General features: G+C 40.1%; 1 protein-coding gene across 7 annotated transcripts in view; it reads left to right on the top strand.

Annotated features, from left to right (window-relative positions):
* Positions 1–20,722, top strand: part of CFLAR (CASP8 and FADD like apoptosis regulator) — a 41,329-nt gene that overhangs the window by 14,669 nt on the left and 5,938 nt on the right. For 5 of the 7 annotated variants that reach the window (XM_004378218.3, XM_023732986.1, XM_023732984.1 and 2 more), the window contains 6 exons: positions 1,679–1,784; positions 3,490–3,625; positions 4,542–4,630; positions 7,541–7,598; positions 10,541–10,590; positions 11,313–11,394. In XM_004378218.3, coding sequence (XP_004378275.2) covers positions 1,679–1,784; positions 3,490–3,625; positions 4,542–4,630; positions 7,541–7,598; positions 10,541–10,590; positions 11,313–11,394 — 521 coding nt within the window. The other 2 variants (XM_023732987.1, XM_023732988.1) reach the window with 2 other exon arrangements.

Consider the following 20,722-nt stretch of genomic DNA (forward strand, 5'->3'; position numbering starts at 1 on the left):
GAAAGGCTATGTTTCTGGAGAAAAGGAAGAGAACTTGTAACCTTAAATTGGTGTTCCCTTTTACTCCAGAACACTAGCCTTTAGTTGTATCACTAACATATATTTGGAAATGATGTTTGTTATCAAGAAATATACTAAAGAGAGCTGAATGCAGTGCAGGCTTTGGGAACTGTATTAGATTTGAGGTCTGAGGGCCTGTTCAAAGCTTCAGACCTACCAATTACAGGCCATATAGACTGAGCCAGTCACTAACATTAGTTGGGCCTTAGTTTTCCTACTTATAAAGCTAAGAATAGTAATACCCAACCTTACAAGGTTGTTGTAAGGACAAATTGTGATAATTTATTACGTGAAGTACTTTTTAAAACTGAGAAGCACTTACAAATGCTAGGGTTTATTATTATTGTTGTTGTTATTCTTGATCATCTTCCACCTATCCAGCATCATGTAATGTCAGTAATCTTAAAAATTTTTGAGAGCATTGCCTATATCTCAGTGAATAAGTTAGGGCACGCTCTCTGTTTTCCGTTTCGTTGCTATGGTAAGTGGAGATTGTTCCTCATGTCCTTTGGGCAGAGAGGCTGGGCAGTTGGAGGAGAGGGCTAGATTCATTCATTTATCTGTTCATTGGGCTTTATGTGGGTCAACATATACCTGGTGTTTTGGTAAGCTCTAGGGAAAAATGAGGGAAGAATTTCCCATCCTCAGGAATCTTAGAGTCTAGTTGGGGAAATGGTCTTCTAAGCAGTGATGACAGGGTAATGGTAATAACGCTAATTGCTAGGTCTCCTAAGAGACCCAATCAAGTGTGATGGTACCTCCAACTGGGACAGAAGTGAGTGAGTCAGGAAAGGCTTTCTATACAAAGACATTTACAGTCAGAATCCTCATAATCCAGATGCCTTTTACCCTTTGAGTTTGGGAACAGGACAAGATATCCCAGGTGTTTCCTTGCTTTAGAATCTTGCTACTCAAAGTATGGTCCCTGGATCAGCAACATTGGCATCACCTGAAACTTTGTTAGAAAAGCAGAATCTCAGGCCCCACCCTTAGACCTACTGAATCAGAATCTGCATTTTTAACAAGATGCCTAAGTGACTTGTGTACACATACAAGTTTGAGACGCTCTTCCTTAAGACCATTACCATCGACTGCAACAACTGAGTATCTTGGGCAGAAGCTTCTAGGGTCTGGGATTAATCTAGAGTTAACCAGGTGTTGAGTATATTCCTGGTTCGTATTACAGCTTCTCTTTGGAGTAAATGGACTGTTAAACAGAGAAGACAAAGTCATTTTGAATTCTATTTCTGTCTTTCATGTTAGTCATTTAGGTTCTTAACTCATTTCAATGTAACTTCTAGGGGAGTTAGGGGATTCTTTAGGGAAGTTTTTTTCTCTGAGTTGTTTATAGAGCTGTTACTTTGAAAGAGATATCCCATCATCTATTGAAAACAGGGGTAAGGACAAGCTTCCTTTTTGAGTCCTCGTAAGGTCTTTTCTGGGGATGATTTAGGCTTTTTGTTTTATGAGGGGCACATTCACATGCCAAGAACCAGTGGACAAGAACCAGTCTTTTAACCAGTTATTGGCATAGGAGAGACATGGGCTTGGTGTTCTCACTAGGACAGATATATGAATTTACTAAAAACAAACTTTTTTTTTTTTGTTTGGTTTACAGGGTGCTGTTGACAGAGATTAGTGAGGATTTGGACAAATCTGACGTGTCCTCATTAATTTTTCTCCTGAGGGATTACACAGGCCGAGGCAAAATAGCCAAAGATAAGGTGACTTTTCTATTTCTTGGTTCATGTTCCTAAGAGCCTCTGAGAAGTTGGAGGCTGCTCCTTACAGTATGAAGAGAGGGAGGCAGATGCCTGAGCAGGGAGGCCCGTGCTGGAGGTGAAGGCAGGAGATGAGAAGAGGATGGGTTTTTCCATAATAACATTGATAGGAAGAAAATTGGTTTATGAAATGAGAGGAAATAGGATAATATCTTCTGGTGTGGCCTTTAGTATTTTTTCCATCCTTGGATTTTATCCTTATTTCTATAAAATCCACGGGCCTGTCTTATACATCAGTTTTCTCCCTGGTTTGACAGATCATCTGGGAGGGTTAGGAAGACCCATCTGCTCATGCTGAGTAGAAATAGGTGGGAGGTGCTAGTATACTGTTATCTTGTTTCCGTACTGCCATCTCTTTCTCCACAGGGAGTCAAGGTCATCCGTGAAGGCTGCCTGTGGAGGCGGGGGTAGGGAAGGTCTTTGTGACTAATATATTTGGGGAATGGCAAAAGTAGAGATTTGGGGTTGAAAACTAGGTAGGGTTGATCATTCCAGGGATGTTGTGATTGCTAGAAGAGTATTTAAATTCCATTTGGCCCTACAGGGTGTTGCTGACCTAAGGACAGGGCAGGAAAAGCTTGGGTGTCTCTTATGAAAATAGGTCCTTAGTGGTCGGCTTGCCTCTAAAGACCCTTTAAGCCATTGCTTGAGAGTTTCCTTATGTTCGATAATGATTGCAGTTTTGTTTCTGAAATCTGTATGCCCCACCATTAAATGCAAAATGGAAAGGAAAGTGCAAAATAGAACATCTTTTTTGGTGTCTCCTGACCAACTTCTCTTCCAGTCGTTTATACATATTTAATTACGATTTTTTTAAAAATAAAGACAGTACTTTATTTGTAACACAGTGACCAAATGTTAAACAGAAGAGAAGTAGAACTACAAGCAATGCCTGTTTATGAAATATAGTCCTTTCACAATCCCTATGGCCCAGCATAAATGAGTAACAAAATACCCTAGCCCTGTTAGACCTTTGCCTCTCCATGACCTCCTGAGTCAGATGAGTTGGAATGTCCAGCATTGATATTTTAAGAACTTGAACACTCTATAATTGGGATTTTTCTCACAAAATCTTTTTCCCAGCTACTTTCTTTCTTCCTTTTTCAGAGAAGCCTTTAGAGTTTTTCAGTGGAACACCAGCCTAGAGAATTTTGTTTTTAGACTGCTCTCATGCATAGTACTCCTTGATGACACAAAATGGCCCACGTGTCTATCCCAACCAAGATACCATTTGGCTACGAAAAGACTTACCACCACCTCTTTTCTGAGTAAAATCCAGAAGGACCATTTGCTCATGGTCTTAAAACCAAAAAAACCAAACCTGGTGCCATCGAGTCAATTCCAACTCATAGTGACCCTATAGGACAGAGTAGAATTGCACCATAGGGTTTCCAGGGAGCAGCTGGTAGATTCGAACTCCTGACTTTTTGGTTAGCAGCCAAGCTCCTAACCACTGTGCCACCAGGGCTCCGCTCATGGTCTTAGGTGGACTGTAAAAGAGATGTCTGCTTTAGCGTCACTGAAGGTCACTGAAGGGGCTCATCTTGTCACATTTTCTTGCTGTTATAAATCACATGGCCTGAGGTTTGCATTTGTGCCTTCAGAGTCAGCTCTACTGACATTTATTTCTTGTTGGCGGCTCTCTTAGAGTTTCCTGGATCTTGTGGTTGAATTGGAGAAACAAAATCTAGTTGCTCCAGATCAATTGGATTTACTAGAAAAATGCCTAAAGAACATCCACAGAATAGACCTGAAGACAAAAATCCAGAAATACAAGCAGTCTGGTAAGAAGAATTTTTGCCTCTCATTGGTCTAAAGAAAGTACCTCGTGCATGGTTGGTATAGTTGGTAAAGATTCATTTGTTGGGTGGCTGGACGGAATGGAACCTGAATGTCCAAAGCCCCCCCCTAGTTTATGGCTAGAGAGCATATCCCTTTATAACCTTCATATCGCTGATCTGCTGGCTCCATAGCCTTATATCCATGACCACAGAGCCTCAGCCCTCTGCAAAATTCCCCAAGCAATTCTTAACACTCCTGGCCTTCAAGAAGGAGTCGATACCCCCATTTCCTACACAGGTTATGGAGGAGCTGTGGGCATTCAGGGCTTTTACAGTGTGTGCTGAGTCCTGCTGCTTTTTGGTAGTGTTTGGCATGACCATCATTCAACTCTGGGTGATATTCTGTCATCAGGGTCCCGTTGCTGCCCTGCATATGTCCCTGGTTTCATAAAAACCCCCCATGGACATGGGCATCTTCAATATCTGCCGATAACTCCTCTCTCTGTAAAGGGACCAGACTCACACTGGACTTTCCTCTCTCCCCGTCCCTCCCCCATTGTCTTTTAGCTTCAGCCTCAGCTTGGGCTTTGTTAGCAGTCCACTGCCATCATAGAGTCACAGCCTGAAGATCGTGGCTGAGACTCAGGGGTCTAAAAGCCTCCCTCCCCCTACATTCTCCTGAATGTCTGATAAAGGGACAAGAACAGGAGTAGCATTGTAAGCCCATTCTTAATGATGTTCGATGATTGGGTATTTTAAATTTAGTAAGGTGCCTGGAAAGTTTACGGTATTTTGAAAGATGGTGTCTTTTCAGTATGATTGTTTCAGAAAAGTGGTTGACCTTGGACTGAGCCATTGCTGAAGATTCATTTGAAAATAATTTGTAAATCTTAACTCAGTACCCCTCTTCTGCCTACAGCTCAAGGAGCAGCAGGAACAAATTATGTAAATGCTCTCCAGGCATCTTTCCCAAACTTGAGTCTCAAGGAAGCTTCATATAACTTAGGGGTGAGTCTGGAGCAACTATGTGGAATCGCAGCATGAAACTGTTTCAGAGCTTTACGAAAAATATACATATTCTCAAAGCATGTACTTTATTTAATATCAGAAAAAATTATAATACAAATGTGCCTTTGTTTTTAAATATATATATAAATTCTTGTGATTACAAAGCTAATACATATTCATTGAGCTAATTTGGAAAATAAATCACCCGTAATCTCACTACTCAAAGACAACCACTGTTAATATTTTGGTGTATTTTCTTCTAGTCTCTATAGTAGGTGTATTTACATGTGTGTCTACATATACAGTTGAATGTTTTTTTCATTGTTCAGTTGTTCCTTTCAAAATTTAACTTTTTAAAAGTAGGACATGTCCATGGACAAAAAAGTTCAAAATATACTAAAAGAGGCTTTAAAAGTATGTTACCCTCCTACCCCTATAATACTGACACCAGCTCCTTTCCCCAGAGACAGCTATTGTTAACCAGTTTCTTATGTAACCATCCAGACATAGTCAATGCACATAATACACGTTTTTGTTTTTTCCTTTTGTACAAATGGTAGCACACTATGCCCATTGTCCTGATCTGATTTCTTGGAAATTGTTCCATATAATTCATATGCTACTGTCTCTATTTAATCATTGTTCTCATGATTGTACATGATTCCATTTTCTAAATGTATCACAATGCATTTAACTCTTTCCTTGTTGTTGTTTATTTAAATTTAGATTGTTTCCAATCTTTTGTTATTACAAACAGTGCTACAATAAATACCTTTGTACTTAACCTCTCTATGCTTTCGTTTTTTTACTGAGCTTATTTTAATGATTTCAGCAAAAGTTTTTTGTGATTGATGAAATGAAAGATTTCTTTCTGGTTTGTAAACATATATATCACATAGTCAATTTTGGTGGTTGTGTTAGCCTTAGATGGTACAATGTATCTTCAGAATTATTCTTTTATTAACCTTTTATCTTGAGAAGATAAATCTTGACATAATCTCATCCTTATCCCCATATAAAGGTATAGGAATCTGTAGTGTGGACTTAGACCAGAGTGAAATTTCATGGTTAAATTATAAACACTTTTGAAAAAAAGTGTATGATGAAAACATTAACTACCCTTGTAGCATAAGTAGTTTCATGGAGAATGTGAGCTGCAAGAGGCACCGGTGAGCAATAGAATTTCAGAGCTGAAATGGATGTTAGGGGTTATACTGTCCAACCTCTTCATTTAACAAATAAGGACACTTAGGCCTAAAGAGCATTAAGTGATTTTTCACCTCTAATTACTGGCAGAACTGGGCCCAGTCCCTTCTCCTTCCACTACACCGTGATATATTTAATAAACTACATACTAGTCACACCATTACTTTAGTATATCTTCATTTTTTAAGAATCAAATCATGAAACAAGATAGATTTTGGATTCAAATCAGATTTTCTGAGCTTTCTCTGCTATTGTCTGTCTAATATAAGTTATACCGTTATTCTTAGTTAACAGCCTGCCATGCTGTTATCTATTCTGTAAACGAAGGTGAACCTGTGTACTGCCTAAGTAGCCAGTTGGGAACCCAAGTGCTGTGTATATAATTTTCCCTTTAATTTACCTATATTTAATCTATGGCCTTGATCATTCATTCATTTAGTAGGCAGGCACTATGGTATGTGAATTGTGAATTTCTCACAAGATTTAGGAGCTGGATACCTGGGTATTAGCTCGTACCAGGCTACAAAAATCCTTTCAAAATTACAGTAGCATTACATGACACATGATACCAACATACTGTAGAGTAAAAAATTTGCATGACTCTGCAGTATAATGCTTTTTAAATCTACCTTTGATTTGATGTTATGTCTCTTTAATAGTATGCAAAAATGAATACACATCCATGTGGCGGACCAAATTCTATCTAATGTAATTGGCCTCTGGCCAAGTGAGTGATTATTAATGATAAAAGCAATTTACATGTTTTTCTTTAATTTAGGCACACAAACTTAGCTATACTCACAGCTTTACAAATAGTGTACTTTTTTTTCTTTTGGCTAGGATAGCTTCAGAAGAGAACTGTCATTTGAAAGCTGAGTGTATCAGATGGTTGACAGTATATGGTATGTGTACCTTACACAGGACCTGTCATCTGAGAAGAGAAAGGGTCTGTTTCAATCTTTCATTCTCTGATTAACTCCACTTTAGCTCTCAGAAGTGGTACCTGATTATCAAGCATCAAACCCGCAAGTGGCTTATGTATGCTTAGTTAAGTAGGCAATTTACAGAAAAGCAATAACTGGGCATTTATTAACCACTTTCTTTGTACTAGGCACTATACTAAGTGCTTTGTGTACGTTTAATCTTCACAATATATCTGTAAGATAGGTATTATTATTATCCTCATTTTGCTGGTGAAGAAATAGACATAGAGAGGTTAGATAACTTGCTCAAGATCATATTGCTAGTAGGTGGCAGGGTCAAGATGCATAGCCAGGTTCGTATGGGCTAGAACTCCCACTGTTAACGATACTATTCTTTGCCTTAGTGTTAAAGGAGCAGGTTGAATGTCAATCTCATGTTCTAGCAGTTTGTTCTAACTTGGAGCTATTATAGCATCTATACGGTAATATAGCATCTGATTTTATTGAGCTGTTTGAAACATTCTGATATGCTAGGTTAACATATTTACACTTTCACTGTCTTCACTTTTTAAAAGAAGAGTTGCCGTGCTCTTTGGCTATATAAAATGGGATTTATGGAGTTAATGACTCTTACTAGTCTGCAGATAATTTAACTGTGAATGTGATATTTTGATTTTCTTTTTTCTGGGTCAGAATCCTACTGAGGTATTTAAAGAGGTGTAATATAGTGTGCCTCTGAAAAAGTGAACAGGGAGTGTGACCTTGTTCTTTTTATTTGAAGCTACAGAATGGAAGAAGGAAAGAACAAAGAATGGTTGTGGAACAACTTGGCATTCAAAGTAAGTCTAATTTTTCTTTATATTCATTCTTTATAAGTGCTTGATAATTTAAATACAATATGTTGCATTTTTAGAGTTTCCATTTCCTTTACCTACATATTTTAAATGTTGCCATATCTTTATCTACGTATTCTAATTAAACTCTTAAAATAAAAAGCAGTTACATTCAAAATTATCATTGACATTTCTAGTTATTTATTGAGTTAGCTTGTTTAAATTTAAACACAACCTTACTCCATCAGCTGTAAGACGAGGCCATAAACTTTCACCAAATTATCTAGTAGCAGGAAGAAGAAAGGTTAATAGGCTCTTGTTTTATAGCCCATTTAATACATTTGGATACTCTACAGGTGACATCCCCTCACCACAACCCCCCCCAAAAAAAAGAGAGAGAGAGAAAGAATACAATAAACACTAGCTATTTCAATCCATATGATCTCTCTCCTCTCTCAAAACATCAGCACTTGACCCCATAACATTTTCTTAAAGTCTATTTCTTTTGCTTGTCTTGGGTCCTCTCTTCGAAGTGAGGGTTGAGACTCAGCCTACACCACAGGGCAGATGATTTGGGCTTCAGAACGCCAGGAAACAAGGATTGATAGGCAGGTCAGGAGGTCTTCAGTTTTATAAGAGGTTTGGGATTTGTACTGTGTGCAGTTGGCGGTGTGGGGGGGTCACAAACAGAGCAATGTTCTGATGGGAGCCTTCTTCATGTAACAAGTCCCTTGCCGGTATCTTGTGACTCAGCCTCCATGTTGTCTGCATGCACCTGGAGACAGAGAAGCATTTTGCCCACGTTAGCCAGATGGCACAGCTTGTGCCTGTCCCTCCATACCTAATATTCTGCTCTCCAGTAAAAGCTGTTGAGGAGTGAATTAATTCCTGAAGTGACAACATGTTTCTTAAAACACTGGTGAGGTAGTGAGAATCAGCATGCTAAGAGCTATTTAAAGGGAAAGTAGAAGCCCTGGTAGATTTGGATAGGAATTAAAAACACAGCCGATGGTCTTTCTATTGTGCTCCCTGACGGCAAGTTTTATTTGATCATAATTATATAGGTGAGGTAAGTGAGTCTCCCAACACTGCCTGGTAATCTGTTAAGAGTGCTAGTTACCTGCTTTTGCCTGGGCTTGGTTTATTTACTAATAAAAGAAAAAGCATTCTGATAACTTGTCCTTTATCAAGTAGATGTTTAACATGATCAAACCAAGTATTCATATTTATTTGGTCTTCCAAATACATTTCAACTGAATGATGATGATGATGATAACTACAGTTCATTAAGCTCTTGCTAAGTGCCTGAAACTGAGCTAGGCATATTACACAGATTATTCCGTTTTTTCTTTTTTTGTTATAAAAATACATGATTGTTAAAATATAAAATATATAGAAAAATGAAATTTCCTCTTAATTCCAACTACCAGAGATAGCCACTGTTAATGTTGAATTTACATACCTCTAGGTTCTTATACTTTAAAAAATATGTATGTAAGTTTACACGTACAAATATATATTCTTAAGTACATGGTATCAGTACTACACATATTACTTAATAACCCTTTTTTTTCAGTTAATATATCCAGTATACCCTTTCATGTTAAATACATAAAATTCTCCCTTATCCTTTTTACTATGACTGGGTTTTCCATTATATGCACTATAATTTATTTAACCATTTTCATGTTGGTAGACTTTTAGGTTCTTTCTAGTTTGGGGCCAGTATAAACAGTCATTCAGTAAACATTCTTGAGATATATTTTTGCACACTTGCTGTATTATTTCCTTCAGATAAACTTCTTAAAACCGAATGATGACTCAAAGGGTATTGCCAGCTGCCCTTTAAAAAGACTGTTTCAACTTATACTGCATTAGCATTTGAAAGAGCTCATTTCCCCAAAACCTTACCAATACTGGCATGTTCTTGGCTGGTATTTAAACATTATTTCTCATTCTTGCAATGATCCTGTGTGGTAGAGTTTAGTATGTTCATATAAAGATGAAAAATTGAGACTCAAGAAAGTAAGTTGCCTAAGATCACAGAGCTGGTCAGTGATGGTGCTAGGGTTTGAGCCAGCCCTTTATGGCTTCAGAACTGGTGGTTCCTCCACCTCACCTCATTTTTATCCAATGAAATTTGCTTTAGGCTTTTCTACATTTGCCAGCCTCACTGTTCCCTATCTTTCCATTGCCATTTTATTTTATGATCTTGCAATATCACTGGACTAAGCAAACACGGCCATCTGTCCTATTAATAGCAAATGCATGGAAACTTTCTCTTCTCTGCCCTCTCTAAGCATTATACACAGTTTCAGCACATAAGAAAGCTGATGATATTGTGGGGTGATGAAGTTAGTGGTTAAGAGCTACAGCTGCTAACCAAGGGGTCAGAAGTTCGAATCTACCAGCTGCTCCTTGGAAACCTTCTGGGACAGTTCCTCTCTGTCCTATAGGGTCACTATGAGTCAGAATCTACTCAGCGGCAACGAGTTGGAAGTTATTAGATCCATCGCTTAAGGTTAAAGACCCGTCAGTCACCTGGCATTTATCCTGGAGAAGGTGAGAGAGAGGCTTCTTCTCATTTGCTATTTAAACACTTTTTCTGTATAACCTCTGTTGAGCATAAACCAAACCAAACTTGTTGCCATCGAGTTGATTCCAACTCATAGGGACCCTGTAGGACGGAGTAGAACTGCCCTGTAGGGTTTCCAAGGAGCGACTGGTGGATTTGAACTGCCGACCTTTTGGTTAGCAGCCAAGCTCTTAACCACTGAACCATGTTTTCTTATCAGTTAAGTTCTTCAGTGTGAGTATAGCTAGGAAAAGAAGAGATAGTGGAATAAAATACGGCATGAGAACAGTTTGTGATATAAAGAAACTCAGCCAGCAGGAAGTGGGCTTAGTTTTCCTTCAGCTTTGTGAATGATTTGTCTCTCGTCTTCCAGGAGAACCAGTGAAGACATCCATTCAGGAATCAGGAACGTTTTTGCCTCAGGTACAGAATGATCTGATTTGTATTTGTACCCACACTATCTGCTGAGATCACTGACTTCTTTAAAAATATCTGTCCATTAAGAATTCTTTGTTACAACAATAGGATGCTGAGTGTTGTTCTCTTGAGAATGCTTTTATAGGGGAACCTTGGATATCACAGAGAAAGATGTTGAAGTGGATTGCATGAGTGAATTTTGGAGTGCAGGGAAATTCCAGAGTTGCACTTTGTCTCTCAGCTGAATAATTGCTGAGCATATAAGTAAGCAGGGACACTGAACCTTTATTTGTTGTGAATTTTTCTTAGGCTGATACTTCTCCGTAAGAAGAGACTATAGAAGGCCTCCTTTTGTACTGGTTTTGGAAAGATATCCCTTGTATAACTTCTTGAGGTCAGGTTACTGTAGAAACATATGACCTATCTTTTCTCTCTGTTTCACATTATCTAGTCCATAAAGCCAAGATATGTGGAAAGAGACTGCAATTTTCGTTAAACTAAATAGAACCTAAAGTAGCTTGTGTGTCTTAAGTATACTACTCTAAAAAGGAAAAATGTGATACTAATGGGAAATGTCAGCTGTGATGACTTCAGACTGTGTTTATTGAGTGACCGTCCTGCCAAAGGAATGTTTAAGGATATCCAAAAGACGAGATGGTATGTGGGTGGGACCTTCCTAGAACAGAGCAGTATCCAGAGTCTTTAACACCCCCTGCTTTCCTTTCCAGCACATTCCTGAAGAAAGATACAGGATGCAGAGCAAGCCCCTAGGAATCTGCTTGATAATCGATTGCATTGGAAATGACAAAGGTAGGTGTGGATGTCACAGGTTAACTGATGCCCCCACACTGAGATCATGGTACAGGCAGGCTCTATCAATCAGAGGATCTAGCTGCTGTAACAAACCACTGCAAAAATCTGTGGCTTAATACAATGAAGGTTATTTCTCACTCATGTCGCAGTATAGTGTGGATTGGGTAGAGGGAGCTTTGTTCAATATGATCTTTCAGTGGCTCTGTCATCTTTGGAGACTTGAGGTCTTCTGCAGGATCCTCTGTATCTGACTGGTAGATGGAGAAAGAATGAGCACATGGAGGATCTCACAAGAGATCTAGGGACCAGACCTGAAAGTAATCATGATTTCTACCCACATTCCATTGGTCAGAACTCATTCATGTGGCCCCAGCTCACTGCAGGGGAAGTGAATTAGTCTAGCTGTGTATTAGGAGGAAAAGAAATAGGCAATGGTGAGCCCATAGCATTGTGTCTGCCACGAAAGCTTAGTTTATGAAAGTTGTTGAGCTTTGGTCTTGCCTTTCCCTCCTGGATACCGCAGCAAGGAGAAGCCCTGGGTTCTAAAGGGGATTGATAATGGGAGACTTTCTGGCTCTACATATTGTCAGATGCCCCATCATTTAACCTAGATGGGCTATGAAAGCTTTCCTGGGGATCACTACAAATATGATAAATATGTGTTCACTTAGAGAGCCTTGGGTATTGTCTGAGGAATGTGTCATTTAGTTTTGCTACCCTGTACTGTGGTGTTGGCCTGAGTCTGTTCTGTCCTCTTATGTATGGCCATTGTTTGGTCCTGAATTGATTCTTTTGTTCAATTGCTGTTGGATGTCTGACTCAAACTGAATCACTGGTGATGCAGCCAAAGAGAATGAAAACAGCCTAGAGAAATGGGATAACATTATGTTTAATAATTTATCTCTTCCTTGAGAAGATGGATCATTATTATTTCTAGCCGTTTGCCAACTTCCCAGCATTCTCCTAGAATGAGTCAGACTATCTTTTAGGGTCACTTAAATGTTACCAACAAGGAGCCCTGGTGACACAATGGTTAAGCACTTGACTGCTACCCGAAGGGTCGATGGTTCAAACCCACCAGCCAATCTGCAGGAGAAAGATGTGGCGGTCTGCTTCCAGCCTTGGAAACTCTGTGGGGCAGTTCTTCTCTGTCCTATAGGGTTGCCATGAGTTGGAATTGACTTGATGGCAATGGATTTGGTTTGGATAAATGTTACCATGGGGAGTTTTATAAGAAGAGAATCTAAGAGAAGATCAAATTAGCACATATTAGGCTAGATTTCCCAGGATTTCAGATATGATACTATTTTATCATGTCCTGTTTTTGGTTGGTTGTGAGAAATGCTGTCTCCTCAGCTACAGATAGATGTTCTTTCTTTTTTAGCCATTAATACCCATATGAGAATGAGAAAATATTTTCTTAATGAGTCACTTCCTGTTTTAAAAGAGGTTATATAATTGTCCTCCATTTTCTGTTTCATTTTATATCAGTTCTGTTTTATTTATTAGTAGGAAAGTTCCCAGTTGCATATGGTGCTGGCTGTATCTTTTGTATTAGGAAAATCATAAAGATAAAGCCATGATCTTCTGTGAATTGACATACCAGGTTATTTGTGGCTAAAATTCAGTGTCTGTGCTTACTTCCCTTGCTGGGTTGTGGGCCTCTTGTAGGCAAGGACTGAATGCATATTTGTATTTTTCTGCAATTATAGCAGTGTGGTCAGAGTTGGGCCCTGGTATACAACTGTGGGGTTTGAATTATGGTTGTGCCATATCCTAATTTGTTACATTGGGTAACTTATCTAGCCTGTGACTCAGTTTCTTTTCTGTAAAATGGGTTAATAACAGGACATACCTTACAGGGTCATACAGTACAAGTTTATACCTGTAAAAGGCTTAGGACAGCACCTGGCACGTTTTAAGTATTCATTAAATGCCAACCAATATTATTATGTTTGTTTGTTTGTTTAATTTTAGTTATGAACCACTGACTGAGAACTTGCTACAGCTTTGTGCTTGGCACATGGAATCTAATCCCAGATGAGGGATCAGAGAACTTGGAGCCTGGGGCCTAGGGTAGGCTCAGGGGTGGGTGTGACATGTCCCCATAGGCTATGGTACACTGGATAAAGGTGATAATCTGAGAGGGTTAACTTCTTGGGGAGATACCCAGATGGATAGTTGGGAAGACCACTCTAACCAGCAATCAGTATGAATGGGTTTGGCAGAGAAGGAGAATCTGAGTACAAAAGCTGAGGGTGTGGGAGGGCAGGCCAGACTTGATAGGACAGAGAGTTGAAGAGGAGGGTAGAACTGGAGGTGAAGCCTGTGACACCGTGCCTTTGGTCTGAGGTCTGAGCAGGTACTGGCCTCAGATGTGTTTGTATATCTGACCCTTGCCCAGTGGCTGCTGATGAGTATGCATGTGAATCCCAAGAATCAGAATGGTGGGTGCAAGGAGCGGGTCCTTCCCAGTCATGTATAATCCTTTCAAGTTCAATATCTCAAAGGTGGTGTGCTGGGAAAGAGTGGGTCTGGGCTATTAGAGGATATGCCTGGATGCTCATCACTGCCCGTCCACTGAGAATCAGGGCTCTCTTGACTCAAGCACTCCCTGCCTCTGGAAACAACATGAATAACTGAGCTTGAGGCCACTTATAAAAAACACCCAGGATCAGGTGGCCAATTGACAGGTAAGAAAAAGACAGCAGCGTCCACTTTTACTCCCACCGTGCTGCAAATTTTATCAGTTGAAGGGTCCTCAATGCACTTGATATTAATTAATATGAAGTGGAGAGACATGGTCTCCCCTTCTCACACCATCCCTCTAGGCCTCCAGCTCCTCATTTTCCCACTCCCCTCCTGGCAGTGGGCCTTGGGGCCTAGAATCCTGCCTTGGTGGACAGTTGGCTTTGTGAGGGGCAGCACTCTTCATTCCTATCTTACCAGCAGTTGGGGGCTTTATCTAGAGTGATTATGCACTGTTTGCTCTGTCTCTTGCCTGGTAAACTTTGTCATCTAGTTAATATTGAACATTCGGGAGGAGTGTATGAGTCAGATAATAAAAAAGCAAACAAATAAGATAATTGCCAGCTGGAATAAGCGCTCTGAAAGAAACTGTACAAATGGAGTGACTGAGGCGTCTGACCCCCTCTAACTTTACAAGTGGGAAGGAAAATCAAGACCAACAGCCCAAGGCTGATTCCTGTGAGGCGGAGGTCAAACATACCTCCTTTGCCAAACTTTTTACCAATTCTGATACCAACTGTCCCTCCCACAGCACTCCATCTCTGCTTGGTTCAATAATTGGTTGCAGTGGCCACACAGAACTCACAGACCATACTCACAATTATGGGGTTTATTAGGGAAGTAACAGGTTACAGTTCAGTTTCAGGAATGCTCAGGATACAGTACTTCAATCAGGACAGCCTCTTCTCAGCCTTGCCTGCAGGCAGGCCTCTCTGTGGCCCCTCGGCCTCTTGGCCCCTCAGCCCGGCCTCTGCCCTGCTGGGGCAAGTGTTACAAAGCTCTTTTAGCTCCACCAATAAGTGCCTAGAGGCACCCCACTCTGCCAGTAAGCCTCCTGCCTGAAGGTTCTCAGCTTTCTCTCTGATAGCTGTCTCGCACCAGTCTTCTACTTCCTGCTGCCTCGCACTGCCATCTTTTGCTGTCTTCTGTGTTACAGCTCCCTTTCTCTGTCTTCTGGATCTAGAAGGTTCTCAGTGCAGGGATCCCAGGTCCAAAGGACGCGCTCCACTCCTAGCTCTTTCTTGTTGGAGGTAAGATCCTCCCTTCTCTCCTCTGGAATGGTTCATTTTAAGGCTAGCAGGATGACAAAACTGACAGTCCCCTTGTCAGAGTTCCATACGCCTTATTTTGCATTGCCCCACTCCCACAAGGGTGCCATGCATCTTATTTACATTATTAGCAAGCTATCCAGTCCCCTTGGTGGGCTACAAGCACCTCATTTGCATAGACCCACTCAGTCATTTGGTGGGAGTTACAAAAACTATGGCTATAACGGCCATATTAGTGATTCACTGCACCACAGAAGCTAACAGAGTAATATAAGACTACGTTGGGGGTGATAGTCATCAGACTGTAAAATTTATTAGAAGTCTACCATGTGCCAGGTACTTTGCAAATTGCTTTACACGGATTCTCTCTTACTCCTCATAAATAATGCTGTAAGATAGGTACTGTTATCTTCATTTTCAAGGTAAGGATATTGAGTACACTGAACTACTTTCCTGACTTCTCTAGTAACTGATAGAGCTAGGATTTGAAAGCTTGACTCCAAAGCCTAAACTTTTAACTATCTTGCTACAATGTAAGTTTCATGAGGTTGAGGACTTTGTCAATCTCTTTTACTATGTAGCTCCAGTGCTTGAAACAGTGCCTGGCACATAACCAAACCAAACCAAACCAGTAGCCATCGAATCAGTTCTGACTCACGGCGACCGCATGTGTCGGAGTAGAACTGTGCTCCTTATGGTTTTCAGTGGCTGTGATCTTTTGGAAGTAGATTGCCAGGTCTTTTTTCCGAGGCACCTCTGGATGGATTCTGTCAAACTTTCGGTTAATAGCTGACCATTTAACCATTTTGCGCATAGGAGCTCAATAAATATTTGTTGGGTGAACGAATGAAGAAGCAGTCTCAACAGTATGTTTCTTTTGTCTGTAGAATTTAGTAGGCTCTCATACCTATCTTCTCCTTCTGTCCTCAAAAAATCAGACTTTTATCCAAAGAATATACAAGTCTTCCAAACATTTATAGCCTTATTCCTTCTTTTAGTGAATAAATGTTTATTGAGCAGCTGCTGTGTGCAAAGCACCATGCTTGGCCCTGTGTGGGAAAGCAAAGATGGAGACAAGGCAGTAGAGTCCGGTCTCAGAGTCATATTGTGAATAAAGATATTTTTTGGTGGCTGGTTCTTGAGAACCCTAATAGAGGTTAAACCCCTTCTTGATGCAGATGTAGATGCTTAGGGATTTGGGGCTAGGTATCTCAGTTTGGTAGAATTTAAAAGTAATTCCTTGGTGTTGTGTGGTCTGTGTCAGTAACCTAGCAGAGATAGGCCTGATGCTGTTGGTGATTGGCCATGCCCTGACAAAGCGCCAGGCCTTTTGATCTTGTTAGGAATCTAGAAGCAAATGTCTTGTAACATGGACAGATGGACTTGAGGGCTTGGCCTGAATCTCTGGCTGTTTTTAGGCTCCCGAGTAAAAGATGGTATTCTGCAGATTTTAGGAGTAGGTATCTTTTTTCCTCTCTTTTCTCCCTTGCTCTTTCTGAAAAGCTTAAACATTTTTCTATACTTTTTACTGAGGCTAAGACTTGGATTTTTCTAGCAGACATTACAAATTTCCTTTATAAGTCTTGCCTAAACTTCCCCTTGCAACAGAGTCATGAAAGCCAGGAGTGGATAGTGGTGCTGACTTGATCCTGGGTGCTCCTTGGGGTTACCTGGGCTTCTTCTCTCCTTTTTCCTTTGGTGGAAGGGGCAGGCAACCTGAATCGGTAGCGTTTTTCTGCACTAACATTTGTAGGAAAATCTCAGCAAGGGAATGGATTAGAGCAGCCACAGTGGCCTCTGCTCATGTCCCCCTGCTCTGTGTTTCTTACGGTAGTAAGAGGTACTATGCAGACAAGTGGTAAGTAGTATCTGAGATGGTAGATGGAGGCTTTACTCAGATGGAGGAGCAATCATGTGCTGCTTGCCAGCTGGAATGCCAGCATGATGGACCTTCCCCTACTTGCTTTTGTGGGATTAACTTACTTTTAAAGTTGGCTTCCTCCTTGAATGCAAAAGTTCAAGGTAGAAAGAATACCCAGGAGTCTGGGGTGGGGTGCTTTTTCTCTGGGCAGTCTTATCCTCTGAGACTAAGCAGCCCTTCACAGAAACCTAGTATCATTAATTAAATTTCCCTTTAAATTAGAGTCACCCTGGATTGTGCTACATAGCCCTTTTTTTCCCACAGATAGCATAAATCTAATGTACAAAGAAGAAGTATAGATCCACAATCCCTTATGGGAAGCCCTTGGGGCCAGATGTGTTTTAGAATTTAGACATTTTGAGAGTTTAGAAAGATGACATTGTATATATATTGTAATTATAAAACACTTCACAGGTGTCTAGGACAGCATCCCATAATCAAATAAGATAATATTTCTACAGCAAAGTAAATGAAAATTCACTCTAAGTGCCATAGATAAAGATTACAAATAGCCTTTATTCAGTTCAGGAAAGATTTTACCACACAGTGGATTGGGGAAAAACTTCAGGTTTTCAGACCTTTTGGGGTTCTAGAGTTGCAAATAAGGGGTTGTAGATATGTGGGAGAACCAGATACTTCCCAGTGCCTGAGGTACCACAGAAACCTCTATTGACATGAAGCTGACATGTTTATTATTGACATTATTCTCTCCTGATAAAAGCTAAGTCCAGAGGAATTGCTAGTAATCATTTCTGCTTAAAAAGAAGGTATTTAAAAAGTAGTTTATAATTTTGAGGGTATATGAATTGTCCAGTAAAACCTTTTTGATTAGTCTATCAGAATAAATGAGAAGTTGGATTATACTAGCCTGCCTCCTCTCTGTGCCTCTGTTCACCATCATCTCCCACCTGAGGTGCGTTTTCTTTGCCTCGTATTTTCAGGCCCCAGTTAGAATTATTCCTTGTCCACAGTGCCCTCTCCACTGGTCTCAGTCCACACTGCTCTTCCCTTCTCTGACTTCCTATTTTCCCTAAAATCCTACTGTATTATATGGCATTTAAGTCATTGTTTTATTCTTGTTTATAAATTTTGCTTTGCCAATAAGATTATAAACTTCTTGAAGGACAGGAAATACTTTGTATCCTACATCTACATCCCCCTGTTGCAGTATTTCTTACGGTGGTAAGAGGTACCGTGTAAAACATGAGTTTTAGGGTCAAGTGAATTTGAGAAATGCTGTATAATTTATTCCCCTCTTGGAGATTTGCAATATATATTGGCCTCTTAAAGGCTCTCAGAAGTGCTACTGTAAAGAAACTTATTAAGCCTTGTCAAGCTTGCATTTTCCATATACATTTGACCTCAGAACTTCCCTTTCCACCATGAATATCCTACTGAACTTGTGTTCCACTGTGTGCAATTACTACATTAATTAGAAGTAGACTTTTTGAAGCACTCGGTAAGTGATTGCAAATAGACTAACTAAACATACCCTCTTCCTGTTTGTTCAATAAATTTATTTTCATAGAAAGTGTGATGATACATGTGCACCCATTTTTTTGGCTAAAACAAATTCTAAATTACTGAGGTCATGACATTTTACTACATTTATATTTTTTGAGGTTTATCTCAATTGTCCCAAAACCTGTGAGTGATGCTGACCCTAGCCGTTTACTAACTGCAAGACTAGAGGAAAACCCCTATCATTTCAGGAAGTTGGTTTCTAAAGAAAAGTTGAAGTTTATAGAGATGGGCCGTGGGTCGAGAGTGGGATTTCCAGGGTGGGCAGAAAGAGAAGTAGAACTTCTGCAGTTCAAGTTTTATTTTCCAAACTCAGCACCCAAGTTTTTCTTTTCCTGTTTATACGCAGACATAAGGCAGTTGATGTGATACATGGGAAACAGAGTCTGTCTGCTCTGAGACCATTTGAGTTTAGGATATAAAGACCTTCCTCCAAGTCCTAAGATTCCATGAGAGATACAGTGTAGGCTGGGTGATTAGTGGTTTAAAATGACTGCCTTTATTCCCAAGGAGTCCTGGTGGCACAGTGGTTAAGCGCTCAGCTGCTAACCTAAAGATTGGCTCTTTGAACCCACCAGCTGCTCCATGGAGAAAGATGTGGTGGTCTGCTTCTGTAAAGATTGCAGCCTTGGAAACCCTATGGGGCAGTTCTGCACTGTCCTTTAGTGTCACTATGAGTCGGAATTGACTCAACAACAACGGGTTTTACCTTTATTCTCTTTACAATTAATATCTTATATTTGAATAAGCACTCCAAGTTTGCAAAGTAAGGTTTAGACCCCAGCTAGAAGATGGAGGAGCCAGAATTGACACTCAGATCTTGTGATTCCAAGACTGGTCCAGCTTTTGCCTGCTTATTGCACTGTAATAGCAGCTGCTTAGCCAGAACCCACAGAGAGCCCAGACATAGAAAAGATAGAGCTAGAAGGCAGCATTTGTTCTGTCATCCCCTTGCCTCCCTTGTCTCCAGAAAGGGAGACCACGTCACAGTGTTCTTCCAAGGACTTTGATAAGAGAGAAGGTTTTGAGCAAAGTAAACCAATCTAAGTAAACTTAAGAGCTGAGTTTGGTGTTTCCCTGTTCGCTTCTGCCCTCTACAGGAGAGAATAATCCATGATTAGAGATCTGTGAATCCTGAGAGGAAGTGTTTGGAATAAAATAGTAGTGATGGAACTTGGTTCCTAGGTCAGTTCTTTCATCGTTCTGTCTTGTGTTTCATCGGGAGCCTGTACTAGGTACTGAAGCCCGGCCTGCGCCCTCAGAGGAGATGGCTAGGGGACTGTGCTGCAAGGCCTTTTCTACCACACCGAGATATCATGTGTGCTAGTGAGTTATTTACTAGGTCATCAGCAGTCTGTGGAGCATGTCCCCCATTTTCTTGATAATTATACTTATCGATTGTAGTACTTTAAGGACATTGGCACCTTCTTTGTATCTCCATTATTATATCATATAAAATTTATTTTTTTCACTCTTAACTACGGGCCAGGCAGAGGAGAAAAGTAATTATAGCCTAACTACTGTCAAAAGAAACTGAGTCAATAATAAGATTAGTCTATTAGATAAGATTTATTCGGGCAGAAGATTCACGAATCAGGTAGCACCAAACCTCATATGGAAAAGTACTCCACCAAGTATTAGCAGTGACGTGTTTTTGTTTTCCCTAAATTTTATTTATTTTGTTGTTGGTGGTGTTATTGAAAAACATACTCCACTTCAACAGTTTCTGCATGTACAATTCAGTGACATTGATTACATTCTTTGGGTTGTGCAACCATTCTCACCCTCCTTTTCTGGTTTGTTCCTACCCTATTGACATAAACAATGACAGGCTTTTTATTGACAAAACTCAGAAGCAAAGAGCTTATTTCTGATTGGCTTATACAATCCACTGTTGAAATACTGTCAGGAGTTCATGACATGGCTACTGATTTTCCCCATAGTGAGGGATTCAAAGGAGAGAAAGAGCCAGGCAGAAGCTCTTTTTTTTTTTTTTTAATCTTCTTTTTTTTTTAATTGTACTTCAGGTAAAGACTTACAGAACAAATAGTTTCTCATGAAACAGTAGTACACATATTGTTTTATG

This window comes from Trichechus manatus, unplaced genomic scaffold, assembly GCF_000243295.1.
Source record: "Trichechus manatus latirostris isolate Lorelei unplaced genomic scaffold, TriManLat1.0 scaffold00056, whole genome shotgun sequence".
In the NCBI taxonomy this organism is placed as follows: Eukaryota; Metazoa; Chordata; class Mammalia; order Sirenia; family Trichechidae; genus Trichechus; species Trichechus manatus.